The 13,648-nt window shown below is 32.3% G+C and overlaps 1 protein-coding gene across 1 annotated transcript in view; it reads left to right on the top strand.

The window, feature by feature from the left end:
- Positions 1-13,648, top strand: part of LOC128171612 (adhesion G protein-coupled receptor B1-like) — a 30,527-nt gene that overhangs the window by 523 nt on the left and 16,356 nt on the right. Inside the window, exons 2-5 of the mRNA XM_052837403.1 lie at positions 8,898-9,100; positions 9,977-10,238; positions 10,942-11,046; positions 12,187-12,294. Of these exons, the coding sequence (XP_052693363.1) occupies positions 8,898-9,100; positions 9,977-10,238; positions 10,942-11,046; positions 12,187-12,294 (678 nt within the window). The remainder of the gene's footprint in view (positions 1-8,897; positions 9,101-9,976; positions 10,239-10,941; positions 11,047-12,186; positions 12,295-13,648) is intronic.

The following is a 13,648-nucleotide window of genomic DNA, read 5'->3' as shown; positions in this document are numbered from 1 at the left end:
CGATCCAACTAAATGTGTGCCTCACATATCATATAATCACTCTTGGTTATAATCTCAAAAAAGGAAGTAGGCACCATGGTAAAATTTAGCGGATTTGATTTGTAACATTTGTTCTTGTTAAACCCCTTGTATGAATGTTTAGGAAGAAATACTGTAAACGTATTACATTTGGCTGTGTATTCTATTTAGCGTTTTTGGCAGAAAACGCCGTCCGCTAAATCAAGTGCACCGCCAAATGTAAAATATATAAGTAGATATAAAGGTACAATCAGAAATGCGCTAAATCAAATCCATGCTAACTTGTTAAATCAAAGTACTGAAGTACTGTCGGGAGTTGATTTTATTGATTATTATCAATTTTAAATTCAACGATATGTTATTTAAATTTTTATAATATGAATTCTCGAACTTTTCCGACAAGAATTTCGAGAAAACCCCATATGAATCATGTTGTGTAATATTTAAAGATAGAAATAATTCCATCAAGCTGTTTAGAAATGTTTCTAAAAATTGTACACGTCTAGATCCAAGCAATATTGAACTCTAGTCTCCTTCAATCAGATGCTCGGCTGTCTCCGTTAATCTCCAACTACCAAGAGAGACTCTCTGCTTGTCGGAGATTTACGGAGACAGCCGAGCGTCTGGCTGAACGAGACTATATTGAACTCTAGCGTAGGAATACATGCAACTACAAAAAAAAAAAAACAATTGAATTGTTCGTACTATATAAATTCTAACTATTATCAAGGTATTTATATATACTTTTCTTTTGAAAAACAATAGCACAACATACAGTACACCGAATTTATATATTATTTACAAGATCTACGTCTTGTCAGCGGTGATGATTTGTGCTCAGGTCCAAACACTGTTTCACTTTCGGTTTGCCAGAGTGACTGCATAGGAGAGTTGATTAAAATCAACTCCCAAAAATCATATTCCGCTAAATATCGTACACGCTTAATATATTACGTTTACAGTTATTGTAATACATTTGAATTTTACGTTCCTGAATTTCTGATAGTCATGATGAAAAATCTTATTGGGGGGGGGGGGGGTTGTCGGTTGAAGTGGGGTTTAGGGTGTCGCATACTTAATTCTGATGCATTAACTTGAAAATAGAAAAACATGCACATGTGTGTGTTTTATCTTTTGATGTGTTTCGTGGCGTGTGTTTCTATGTACCAGATATAAACAGCTGTCAAGGAGTATGCCATTTAAAGCCGTCTACCAAATACTAGTTACACATCTTCGGCATACATTTTTGACAGGGTACTGGGTGATATGAAATTAACAAGACTTTGTTTGACAATAAAATGACATAATAAATTAAGTACATTCTACATATAGTGAGAAACAGTACAAGTAGTGTAGCCTCTTCAATTCAATGAGTCTGCAGGATTTTTATTAGTTTTTGGGAGTTGATTTTAATCAACTCTCCTATGCAGTTACGCAGGCAAACCGAAAGTGAAACAGTGTTTGGACCGAAGCACAAATCAACACCGCTGACAATATTTAGTTCTAATCAATAAATTCGATGTAATGAGTTCTGAAGCATTGTTCTTCAAGGAAACTCATTTATAGATACCTTGTAAATAGTCCGATTTTAAATGGTACAAACAATTTAGAATTTTTTTTAAAGTCGTACATTTTATGTATTCCTACGCCAGAGTTCAATATAGTCTCGTTCAACCAGACGCTCGGCTGTCTCCGTAAATCTCCGACAAGCATAAAGTTTGTCTTGCTTGTCGGAGATTAACGGATACAGTTGAGAGTCTGGTTGAACGAAAGTAGAGTTCAATTTTGTTTGGATCCATACAATTTCTCATAAGTATTTCGATTACTAATACGTAGTTTGATGGAATAATTCTTTGAATATTACACAACATGATTGATATTAGATTTTCACGAAATTCCTGTAGGATTCATATTATAAAAATGTGCGTAATTCAAATACTTATAGGAATTTACTTGCCATGCAAAATAACATATCGTTGATTTTAAAATAAATAAGAATCGATAAAATCAACTCCCGTCAGTACTTTGATTTTTCTTGAGCTCCCTTAGTAAGACCCTTTGGAGAAATGTATCATTATTTTAAGCAGAATTTTTTTTTAATTTCAGACATATCAAGAATGGCACTGAAATAAAAAATAAAAAAAAATAAAAACGAACAAACAAACAAACAAAAAACTTAAACAAGAAACATATGAAATAAGATTAAAAATGTACAAGTCTCTGATTTGAATACACATGACAATTGAATTTTATTATGTGAAAATTTTACTTCACCCTATGACTGATCATAAATCAAGATTTCTTTCTTTTTCTTTTTCTTTTTTTTGAAAAATGCTTTATTTTTTTACAAGTTTTTAAAATACGATAACGATTTACACACCAGCGACAACGAAACGTTTAAAATCATTTTTTTTTTTAATTCAAATTCAACATCAAATTTATGGATTGAATTTTACCGGTTTTAGAAAAAAACAACGTAGACTATGCAAAAATATAACTAAATATATATAAATAAATATAAATCAGATTTTTAGGTCACCTGAATTAACTCTATCTGGTCTCCTCCGTCGTCGTGCGTCATGCGTTGTGCGTCGTCCGTGCGTCAACATTTTAAGCTTTTACTATGGAACTTCTGAACAATTTTCAACCAATTCCGGCATCTATGTTTGGATTAGAAAAAAAATTGTGAAATTCATGGCCCATATCCCCCTAAGGTATGAGGGATGGTGCTAAAATCATAAAAATTATGCTTAAGTTCAGGGCGTAGTCTCGCCTGATCTGAGGTCGGAGTGATTGAAAAAAATTGGTTGTCCCATTTTGGTTTTATCGAGGTCCGCGCTTTTAAAAAAAAAAAAAACGCGGATCCCTCGCGATGCCCTTGAGCCCCTGTTGACTCTTCAGCCCCTTTTTGAATGGCAGGACTCTGCAGCGAAACGATCTCCTTCTTCAACCGCCTCCCGGGTTTTGTGTAAGAAATCTGTTGGTATACGTCTTAAAAAATCTTCTTCCTTACTCCTGGGTATGAAGCAGTCAAACTGTTGGCATGAATGTAATAAGCATTGAATCCTCTAGCAAAATTGTGAAATCCATTGCCCCTGGGTGAGGGATATAGGCTCTAGGGTGGGGCCAATATGACTATATAGTAAAAATCAATAGATCTTAATAAATCCTCTTCTTTACTCCCATATATTGGTTACGCATTTGGTGTCCATGAATTCTCCCTCCTAGATTGTGAAATTCATGACCCCTGGGACAGGGGTTTAGGCCCTAGGAAGGGGCCAATATAGCCATATAGTGAAAATGTGTTAAATCTTAGAAAATCTTCGTCTTTACTCCAATACACGTGGAAAAAACTGAATATATCGTTATGATCTCCACGAACTCCTCTATCTACATTCATGGCCCCTGGGTCATAGGTTCAGGCTGTAGGGGGTGGGCAATATGGCCATATAGTGATATTGCATATAATGTTTACAAATCCTCTTTTTTACTCTCGCACAACTGTAAGAAAAACTGACCATATAATTATGTAAACCAGGAAGTCTTCTACTGAAATTGTAAATACTCTCCTGGATAACGGTGTTTGACTCTAGGGCTGGGCAAAATGAATGTATAGTATAAATGAATATAATGTATAATGTTTCTTCTGTACTCTCACACACCTGAAAGGAAAACTAAATTCATGATTTTGTAAACTAAGAAGCCCTCTACCAAAACTATTAATTTCACGTCCCCGAAGTAAGGGTTCTGACTCTAAGGCGGCTTCAAACCAGTCATATACACTATTGTGTAAATTCATTTTATGTTTAAAAATAGTTTTCTTTTAATATTGCTGATATCAAGATTTTAAATTTCATGTCTCCAAAAATGTAGGGATTTGATGTAGGGCCCTGCCCAAAACACTCGTACACTCGTATAGTGTATTGGATAGGGGTTCTTTATGCGAGTGTGGTCAAAATGTCATTTAGTGTTAATATATATAATGTTTAAAAACCACTTACTTAAAAATTATAAAAACATAAGCTGCCATCTTAAATAATATTCCATGTCACTTTAATGCAAGGCAGGGTGCTATGGCTGGGAGGAGGGGGTATATATTTGTCGTATTATTAAATTTGCTCAGGAATTTCATAAAAGATATATTTAGAAAAGAGAAAGTAACTTCAGAAAGAAAAAAAAGTCAAATTTAAGATATCATGAAAGCATTTGGAAAGAGTTCAGACAGTTACTTGAGTTATCTTCTCTTGCTTTTTCAAACAAATACAGTTTTTGAATTTTCTAAGTAAACAAATATACTTTTTAATAGTAAAGTTAAAGTGAGCTAACCAAAATTAATGATTCACGTAAGCAGTACATGTAAAATGATTTTTGTATAAATGCCAGATGGTGATCAAATGTTCATAAAGATTGAATATTCAAAAGCTGAAACGGGTGAAGTGAGAAACATTTTGTAGGTTTTTAAGCTGTTTTGTTTGTGTTTAAATGCTCACAGGAAGAATTTCTGTCTGCTTCCTGGGATGGGGGATGAAAGGTTGTTTTTACATAAAACATGTAAAGTAGCCACCTTCTTTTAGTTTATCAATGAAAACATTTACACATCAAAACCTGTCTTGAAATATAGGACATATGTACGAAAGCCGAGAAGGATCTTTCGAGATTCGAGATTCAAAATACGAGATTCAAAATACGAGATTCAAGATTCGAAATTCGAGATTCAATATCTAAATTAACCAATCAAATCATGGATCTGAAACCTGTATCCTAGCAACATCAAACTTTTCTAAATAAAGATCATTCGTACATGCTCTGTCTTAATAGGTCTTATGTAATGGTTATACAATGGTTTAAATTAACATTGATGAAATAACCCCACACAATATAAACAATTAAATTAGTGATAACACTGTTGGCTTTGCGAATCTTCGTGATTTTGTTTGTCCTGTGTGTATTTTCCCTCCGAAATATTTTAACCCGTAGTGTATTCGCCCCAACTGTGTAAAAATCGGCTCGCGAAAAAAGATCTATTGAATCTAAATAATTAAAACCGAGTGTGGTTTTAGCTATGAAACGAAATTCAATGAAATAATCGACATGTCAAAATATAGGTTATGATAAAGTTTTAAACGATAGAAGATATAATGATTTACAACCTCAACGACAACAATCCAGATAGGAATAGTGTATTGTAGGGTATCAACGTCATTGTCGATATGAGAGAGAGAGAGAGAGAGAGAGAGAGAGAGAGAGAGAGAGAGAGAGAGAGAGAGAGTTTTTTAGTGTCATATTCAATTTTGATTTAGAATTTGAAATTGATTTGATTTGATACAAGCATATATAGACAATTAAGCCTCTCAATGGAGAAAAGAGATAGCTAAGGTAGGGCAGATCAACTAGCAAGCTTTAATTTGAACGGTGTTAGCGCACGTGTGGTATACATCGACTCTCTCTCTCTCTCTCTCTCTCTCTCTCTCTCTCTCTCTCTCTCTCATCACCTAGCATTTCCTTTTCCGTGGAGAGGTTTGGGGTAATTGTGATGTCTTACATTAGCTAGCGAAAATGATTAAAAAAAAAAAACCATGAACTTTTCTTTAAATTGTGTGCGGTTGTTGTACTCAATAATCTGTTTTCAGTATATAAATTTCGGGAGGGGGGGGGGGGGGCTATATAGTCCTAATTTAATTTGTCAGCTATTCTGTCCACACTTCGTTCTCTCTTCGTTTCCAGGCTTTTTTTGATCGGCAAATTAATTTCAAACTTTCTCAGTAGCTCCATAACGATGCACTAAAGATAGATTATGAGTAGTTTTACTTTTGATAAACAGGTATATATATATATATATATATATATATATATATATATATATATATATATATATATATATATATATATATATATATATATATATATATATATCCGTACTTGATTAAATTTGACTCCTATAATCGGATTTAATGTTCCAATAAATATAGGGTAGGAAAGAGTAGACGGGACTTTTTTGCGCATATCCTACTGTACCATTCATTCAACACAGGTATTAGCACTCATCGAGTTCGACTTTAAATTTTTTTTATCCACTGGTTTTAAAGCTAATAATTTTTGAAAATATTCAGAATTTATGGCCTGATTATATATAAATTAGAGCTGCGTTGGTGCATCTATTTACCCAAATGGACCAAAATATACCCGAATGAATCTAAAAAAAATTGACAAAATTAGTTTTAAACGACTCATTTTTCATTTCTAATCGGGTTTGTCCTTTAGAAAAATCTTGAACCACACACATGTTTAGCAAATAAAACGACAATTGTTACATTTTTTATGGGAAGGGGGTGGTGCCGGTAAAAGACATGTATTGTTTGTGGCAGTTGGGCTATACTCTCATTTGTTATATTAGGTAATACTACATATTGATATAAAATGAAAGTTTCCAATTACACTGTACATAGCTTCTATCATGCATTTTGACCCGCGCGATAGTTTAAAACAGTTTTCAAAGCATTTAATGTAATTCAACCGATCATTTTTGGAAATAATTTTTCTGGATCCCCGCCTGATACGTCCGCCTCCATGTACATTTAATATTAGAATTACATGTACATTGACTATATGTAAACATTAACGTAATCGGCTATGTTATGTGAGGATAACATTTTTTATCAATGTATTTGCAGGATTGGTAACAAATAACAGCCTATTTGTTGGTTTCCGCACTGGTTATTTGAGATAATTTGCCGCCATCTTCTATGCATTCCCCCACACCACACACTGTTTCTTTATTTGGTGTTCTGTGTGTATGGCGACAAATTGGTAAATTTGCACTTATCTCCCCTTTTAGCTTTACCCTTATTACATTTTATCTGGCTAAGTGTAATGTAGTAGTCTATTTAAAAGTACACACATCTTTGCAGTGCTTATTTACATCTTTAGAGAGTTACTTACATACAAAGTAAACTTTTGTATGATTTATATGCAATTATTGTCAATTTTGGTGCGTGGGGGGGGGGGGGGTGGGGGGTAGGAAACTACAGAGAAACTCAACTTGGGTGTGATACATATGCCTGACTATACCTTCTATTCTTTCTTTGTTGATATATCAATGAATGAATTATAGCAAACTACAACAATAGATTTTGAAAACTTCATGCACAATCAAATTTTTAAAATTTTACTGTTCTCTGCACAAGATATCGGCAATGTGAACAAATTGGCACCTATTATCCCTACCTTTAATTGTACATAATATGTATCCTTCTAATACCAAAAGTAAGACTCATAATAAGTTGTTTACTCAAGAAAAGGGGGAAAAATTGTATTAATTAATAATTCCCTATGATGTGATAATATTTTAATGATTAGTTTATAATCATAGTACTAGTGTGTGCCTGTGTACATAAAAAACGATAAGTAATGCATATATTTATTGGTGAAACCTGGACTGACTATTTATATTTAGATTAAAACATATTTTAGTTACTATAATCTTCATGCGCGGAGGGGGTCTATAAAGGAGGGGGTCAGGGGGTCTGGACTTTTCTCGGGAAAATTGAAGCTTATTTACATATATTTACATAGTAAAATTATTGAAAATTGGCCTAGGACCCCCCTACCGAAAGGAATTGGCTCCGCTTATGAAGCTCTCTACTATAACCGCATTTTTACACAAAAAAGGTGAATAAAGCCGGGGTTTAAACTATTGGTGGTGAAATACCCCAGGGTTCAAACGCATCAGGTGGAAATGCACCAGGGCAAACAAAATCACTTAGATCTGCGAAACACACTGCATTATTACTAGTCTACTTGAATATTCTGTGTAAAAATAAATACAAACAAATATTTAGTTAGCTAGGGAGAAGTGAACATAGCATTTATTTATATATAAGAGATTGGACTAATGATATTTATTTAGAACAGTTTAATGTCGCTAGGATACTTGTTTTCAGATCCTTGATTTGATTGATTGATTAGATATTGAATCTCGAATTTCGAATCTTGAATCTCGTATTTCGAATCTCGTATTTTGAATCTCGTATCTCGAATGATCCTTCTCGGCTTTCGTACATATGGGGAAAATATTTTCTATTAGAGTCTAGCACTTTTTCAATAATAAGTCAAGCATTCTATTATGATCTCTAAGTTTTTTACTAACATTATGGGTTTCATAGTCTTTTTCGAAGATTTCAGGCAGGAAGGAGGTTATCATTTCAATATTACAATATTTCATTTCCAGAATGAAAATTGATTAAATGCATATACGAAACTCCTCGACAAGTTTGTGTATGGGGTATGGTACTCAGGTGACCGTTAAGGCCTATTGGCTTTTTGTTTAAATCATTACATGTGTATTTTCTGTAATAAACACGGTTGAACGGATGTAAAAAAATTATTTACTGAAAAAATTAACACTTTCTTTTCTATATTTTTTACTGTATATTTTGGCGTGCAGTTTAGTTTTGCGTCGATCTAGCAGTAAATTGTTCACAGATACATATTTCATTAACTATTCGTCGTTTTAAGTGAGATGAAGACATATTTAATTAAATTGTAAACAGATATTATTTCTTTACTTTTAATCCCAATTTCAATTTTGGAGAAGTTGACAAAGCTCAAATCTTGTATTTGTTCACATCAATGTAACGATGAAATAACAAAATATAAAAAAAAAACAAAACAAAAAACAAAAAAAAAACAAAAACAAAACAAAAACAGAAGAACAAACAAACACACAAACAGAGAAGTTTTCGTACCCTTTTCCACGATAACTTAAGCATCATGTTAAGATGAGAGAATTGAGAATAATATATCATACTATAATAACCAGACTATTTAAAGACTTACATTAACCAAAAACAAGTTGTCTATTTATTTGTTTTTTTTATTAGTTAATTTAGCGCTTAAAAAACCAACATTTGAGCAAAATCCCCTTTCCGATACCCTCGCTAAATCAAGCAATGCTGTGGATGGACTAAAGTCTAATCTAGTCTACCATGGTGGAGAATGCTCAACATCAATGCCCGGAAGAAGTGCCACCTGGTGGGTGAATCTAACCACTGTTTACAGCATCAATAATATCCGGGTATATATGGTAAATGGTATATTTATGTATATATTGTTGTAAAATCACTTTTTGAATCATTACTACTATGCAACCGGTCTCATTTATCATGGTTTAGCGAGGGTCTAGCTTAAATGCCGGGTGAGGTCATACATTTTTTGAATCTTTATTTTAAAACGCATGAAGCTTACTACATGCAATACACCAAAAAAGCGTACAATGCGTGCGAGAAACGTTTCGTATAAACTGTTCATGATCCTTGTTTGTGTAAACCGTTAAGCGTTTCGTGTTACTGATCATGATCAACGTTCGTGTGAACCGTAAAGCGTATCGTGTTACAGTTCATACGTTATTTTCACATTTCCTCCATAAGGTTGGTATTTCTTCAAGAAGGATTTCTTTTTCTTTAAATATATATGCAAAACTTTTGTAGAAAGTCACCAAATTTTGAAATGAAAATTTCTTTTACATCTTTGTTTAGTCCAAATATGATATTAAATACACCCCCTCCCACACCAACAAATATACATAAATAAATAAAAATAGCATATTGCAGTATATATCTGGCATATTAAAATCATTTTTAACGTAATAATCGTATTTTCCAAATAGGATATTTATTCATAGTAAAATTTGATGACAGGTTTTTGATTTGGGTTTTTTGGTTTCATTTACCTTTACAGCTACTTGTAAAGAAGAGATATGCCATGATATATACATTTTTGTTAAAAATTACGATTTACATTTTTAAAAATGCTCATTTAGAAATGAGTTAAAATAATACTAACATTAACGAACTAAGTTGCAACGAAGTATTATTTGTTAGGAAAACTAAAAATTGTGACTAATAATTTGTCTCGTTTTCTTTGTATTTTATTGTGATAGTGAACAATTTATTTAAAACAGCTACAGGTAGTATCAAATTCCACTAAAGGACGCTACTTGGGATTTTCTATATACGTCTCAAACACACCCAACAAGTCAGATGGTGTATTATGCTACAAGGACAGCAATTTTACTGTTGTCACCTTTCCAGAAGTCCTTGATACCCCGTGCGATTCGTCTGGACAATACGCCATTTATCACAACGAGAGACTATCCAACGTTACCTACCCTGATGACTATTATTATACAGTAACCAACGGACTTTGCGAGGTTGAGGTGTATGGTAAATAGTGCATGTGTATGACAGTAAACCTGTAACAGAATGAAAAGAAAAAAGTTCATCCATGTCATTCCATTATCAAATTGTAATGTCTTTTAAGGTTACAATATTAGCAAAGCAAAATTAAGTGTTGTATTATGAATCCGTATAAAAAATGGAGAGCTGCCATTATGTACTTTATAAACAGTAACAGTAAACCTATTCAGCTTTTTCGGTCTTTCATACGGTTCCTCTAGCTGGCTAAATGTATGCCTGGGCAGGATATTGAGGGTGGTGACCTTTCTCCAGTAATGCATGTTTTTTTAATTAAGTGAAGTGGATGTTACCCTCCCCGTTACTATTAAGTAATTAAAAATCGAAAACCGGAATTTGTGATTTATGCCTATTTTGTTTGAAGTGTGTTAAGTATCTCGTGATAAATAAATTGTTTATGACCCTTCATAACGCAATTTAAAAAAAAATGTTTTTACTTGGTCAACAATCTAATGCACTTTGAAATTTTTGTGTTGATTTGGTCTTAATTTTGACAAAAGAAAACGTTGATAAAAAGATTCAAGTGCATATGGGTTTTTTTTTAAGTACATTAATTCATAGATGCATATGTTAGTTTTAACGATGTTTTACTTATCATTGCTGATAATTACCTCAATGTGAATTATTTTTTTTGTTTTTTTTTTTCTTTTTTTGTTTTTTTTAATTTATACAGGGTGTCCTGTACCTGGTTATAACGGTGCTGATTGCAACATTTCTTGTTATGACGCCGATTGCCGTAAAAGTCATGTCGAGACGGGCACCTGTCAGGGATGTTTCGGTAGTTCCTTTTTAATGAAATAAATACATTTTTAAAATGAAATATTAATAGATACCTTATTAGCGTTAACACTTTATTCTTTTGTTTTATTTTTCTTTCTTTTTTACTATCATACAATTTGGCATAGAAAAAGTAATCAATGTTTAGAATCAAACAAGGACTATATTTTTGGCGTAATATTGGCGTAGGAAAATATCAGATGTTTTGCAACTCAGAATTGCTGCAGATTAATGAGTCTGTTTTAGCATTTTAAAAACAATAACATTAATTTTTTTTTGACTAATGTAAACTAATGATATGATACTTTGGTTTCAAAGTATGTTTTTAAAATACGATTTGCCTATCAAATTACATTTTTATAAGCTTTTTAAAGCGTACATTCAATACAATGATTTTTGTGAAAAAATCACTAAAATCAGTTTTCCTCTCTTATTTAATGGTCAATATATAAGCTTTTTTTGTCAATTTCTATCTGTATATAAAGTCTTCATAATACATAAAAATCAGAAATATTTTATTTTTGGAAGCATAAAAAAAAAATCAAAATTTCTTCAAAATTTAAGAAAATTAGAGGAAATGCGGGCTAAGCAATATCAAGTTTAGTATTAATATTTATTCCAATTTAGTAGTATAAGCTGATAAACATTCTGATATTCTATCATATCAATGAAGAATAGAATCTTCAAATTTTAAACAAATGTCTACAGAACTACAAAGAGCTACATGTACACTTATTTTTGTCATCATTTACGTTGAGGAAAAAGGTAGTGACCTTGACCTGACCTTTATGTGAAAACAAAAAGGTCAAATTTTAATAAACTGATAGAATCATTTGGATATATGATCCGTTTGAATGTGTCAAAATTTCATGAATTTCTTATTATTAGAAGTATGTTTGATAACGATTATTAGAAGTATGTTTGATAACGAGAAGACTCCTTCCTTAAGACTAAAGTCAGTACATTTCAAGACTTAAGTCTGTAACTAGATAAGCCCAAAATCGGCAAAGAAATGACAATCTACACCTATAACATATAATTTTGTTGAAATTCACACACGCTAGTTTGTTAAAAGGTTTCTTTTTTCACTTGATAATTTAACTTGATACATTTTATTAAAATTGATTCATGTGATATCTAGGTTTTGAAGATAAAACGAACTGCAAATATGAACAAATGGATGGAATATTTTGGAGTACTACCATTTCGGGAAAAACGTTAGAAGAACCGTGCTCTGGAAATCAAAAAGGTAAGCAAACACATCAAAAACAGCTGTGATTATGTAATTTTCATAAAAGTTTAATTAATATTCTACTCACATTAACTGTTGTGTTTATCGTTATACTACGAGATATGTTAGGTTTTATAATGAAAATTCTCATTCATATAGAATGTAATGAACTTTGATTGTTTAGATATACAAAACTCATTTTTTTTTTTTATCTATTTGGATTAATTGATTTGAATTGAATAAAAAATGAGTAAAGATTTGTAAACAGATAGAGGAAATTCGGACTGGAATATTTATAAAAATTGCCAATGAAAATTTATGCTTTGTATTTATTTAGTGCCACTGCTATTCAAAAAACTGTATTTCATTAATTATTAAAACAGTTTGGTCATTTATATTTATTTCACAATTAAGAAAATCCCAATCACAATGTACATTTTTTTTTAGTTTTTCCATAAATTTTCAAAAAAATATTTGATGACCATTAACTCAGAAATTATGTCATTGACCTACTTTTTGAATTATCACGGGATGTCACAAACTTATCCTGTCAGTAAGCAAAGCGTTGACATAAAAGCGCGTTCGGCATTCTGGTTGTGGATTAACATATTCAGAAATTTTTTTTTATAAAAAATGTAAACTTCTATTAATTCCTAAGGAGTGCTCTGAAGGCATTAGAATATACTTTTTACAACTCTTTTAAAATTAAGATTGTAGACAATCTCGCTGCCATGCCTCTCTGTAATTGCCATTGACTTTTCCTACGTACATTCGCAAATCCCAACAAACAGGAATTGTATATAAGTATGCATATAAGATAATAAACTTCTTCTTGGATTAATCAACACCAGTACTCAAATTAAACCAACAAACAAGCTGTCGCATCTGTCACAAGGTTTCGTTTTTACTGACAGACTTTCGATTAGGTGTTCAACATTGCATTAAGAGAAAAAACCAAACAATGCTCCGATAGTTGTTTTTTTAATGGCCATCCTCGAGTTATAAATTTTGACATAATTTTTTTCGAATATTGAGCGCAGTGAGCGGCGAGAAGTGTCGCTCGTGAAGCGAACTCCATAGACAACGCGTACGATCAGAGGAAATTCGAGTTAAATCTTCACATTGTTTAAAGAAATGTTTATGAGGGCGCGTGAAAAAGTTCTAAACTCCCGATAATCTTTTGCGGTGTATGGCAACATGGTGAAAAAAGAATCGTTTCTTAGGAAAAGTCTTGCATGAAAATCGTATGTTTCGATTTCTACAATTGAACAATAAAGATGTTTTATAACACATGTAAGCGACACAAATGCTTACATAGAAAAACTGTACCGATCTGAACCTTTGCTGACATTCCATGTCATTTCCTCACTTG

The sequence above is a fragment of the Crassostrea angulata genome, chromosome 2, assembly GCF_025612915.1.
Source record: "Crassostrea angulata isolate pt1a10 chromosome 2, ASM2561291v2, whole genome shotgun sequence".
Lineage (NCBI taxonomy): Eukaryota > Metazoa > Mollusca > Bivalvia > Ostreida > Ostreidae > Magallana > Magallana angulata.
Note: the sequence above shows the minus strand (reverse complement) of the source record. Positions and strands in the feature narration are given on the sequence as shown.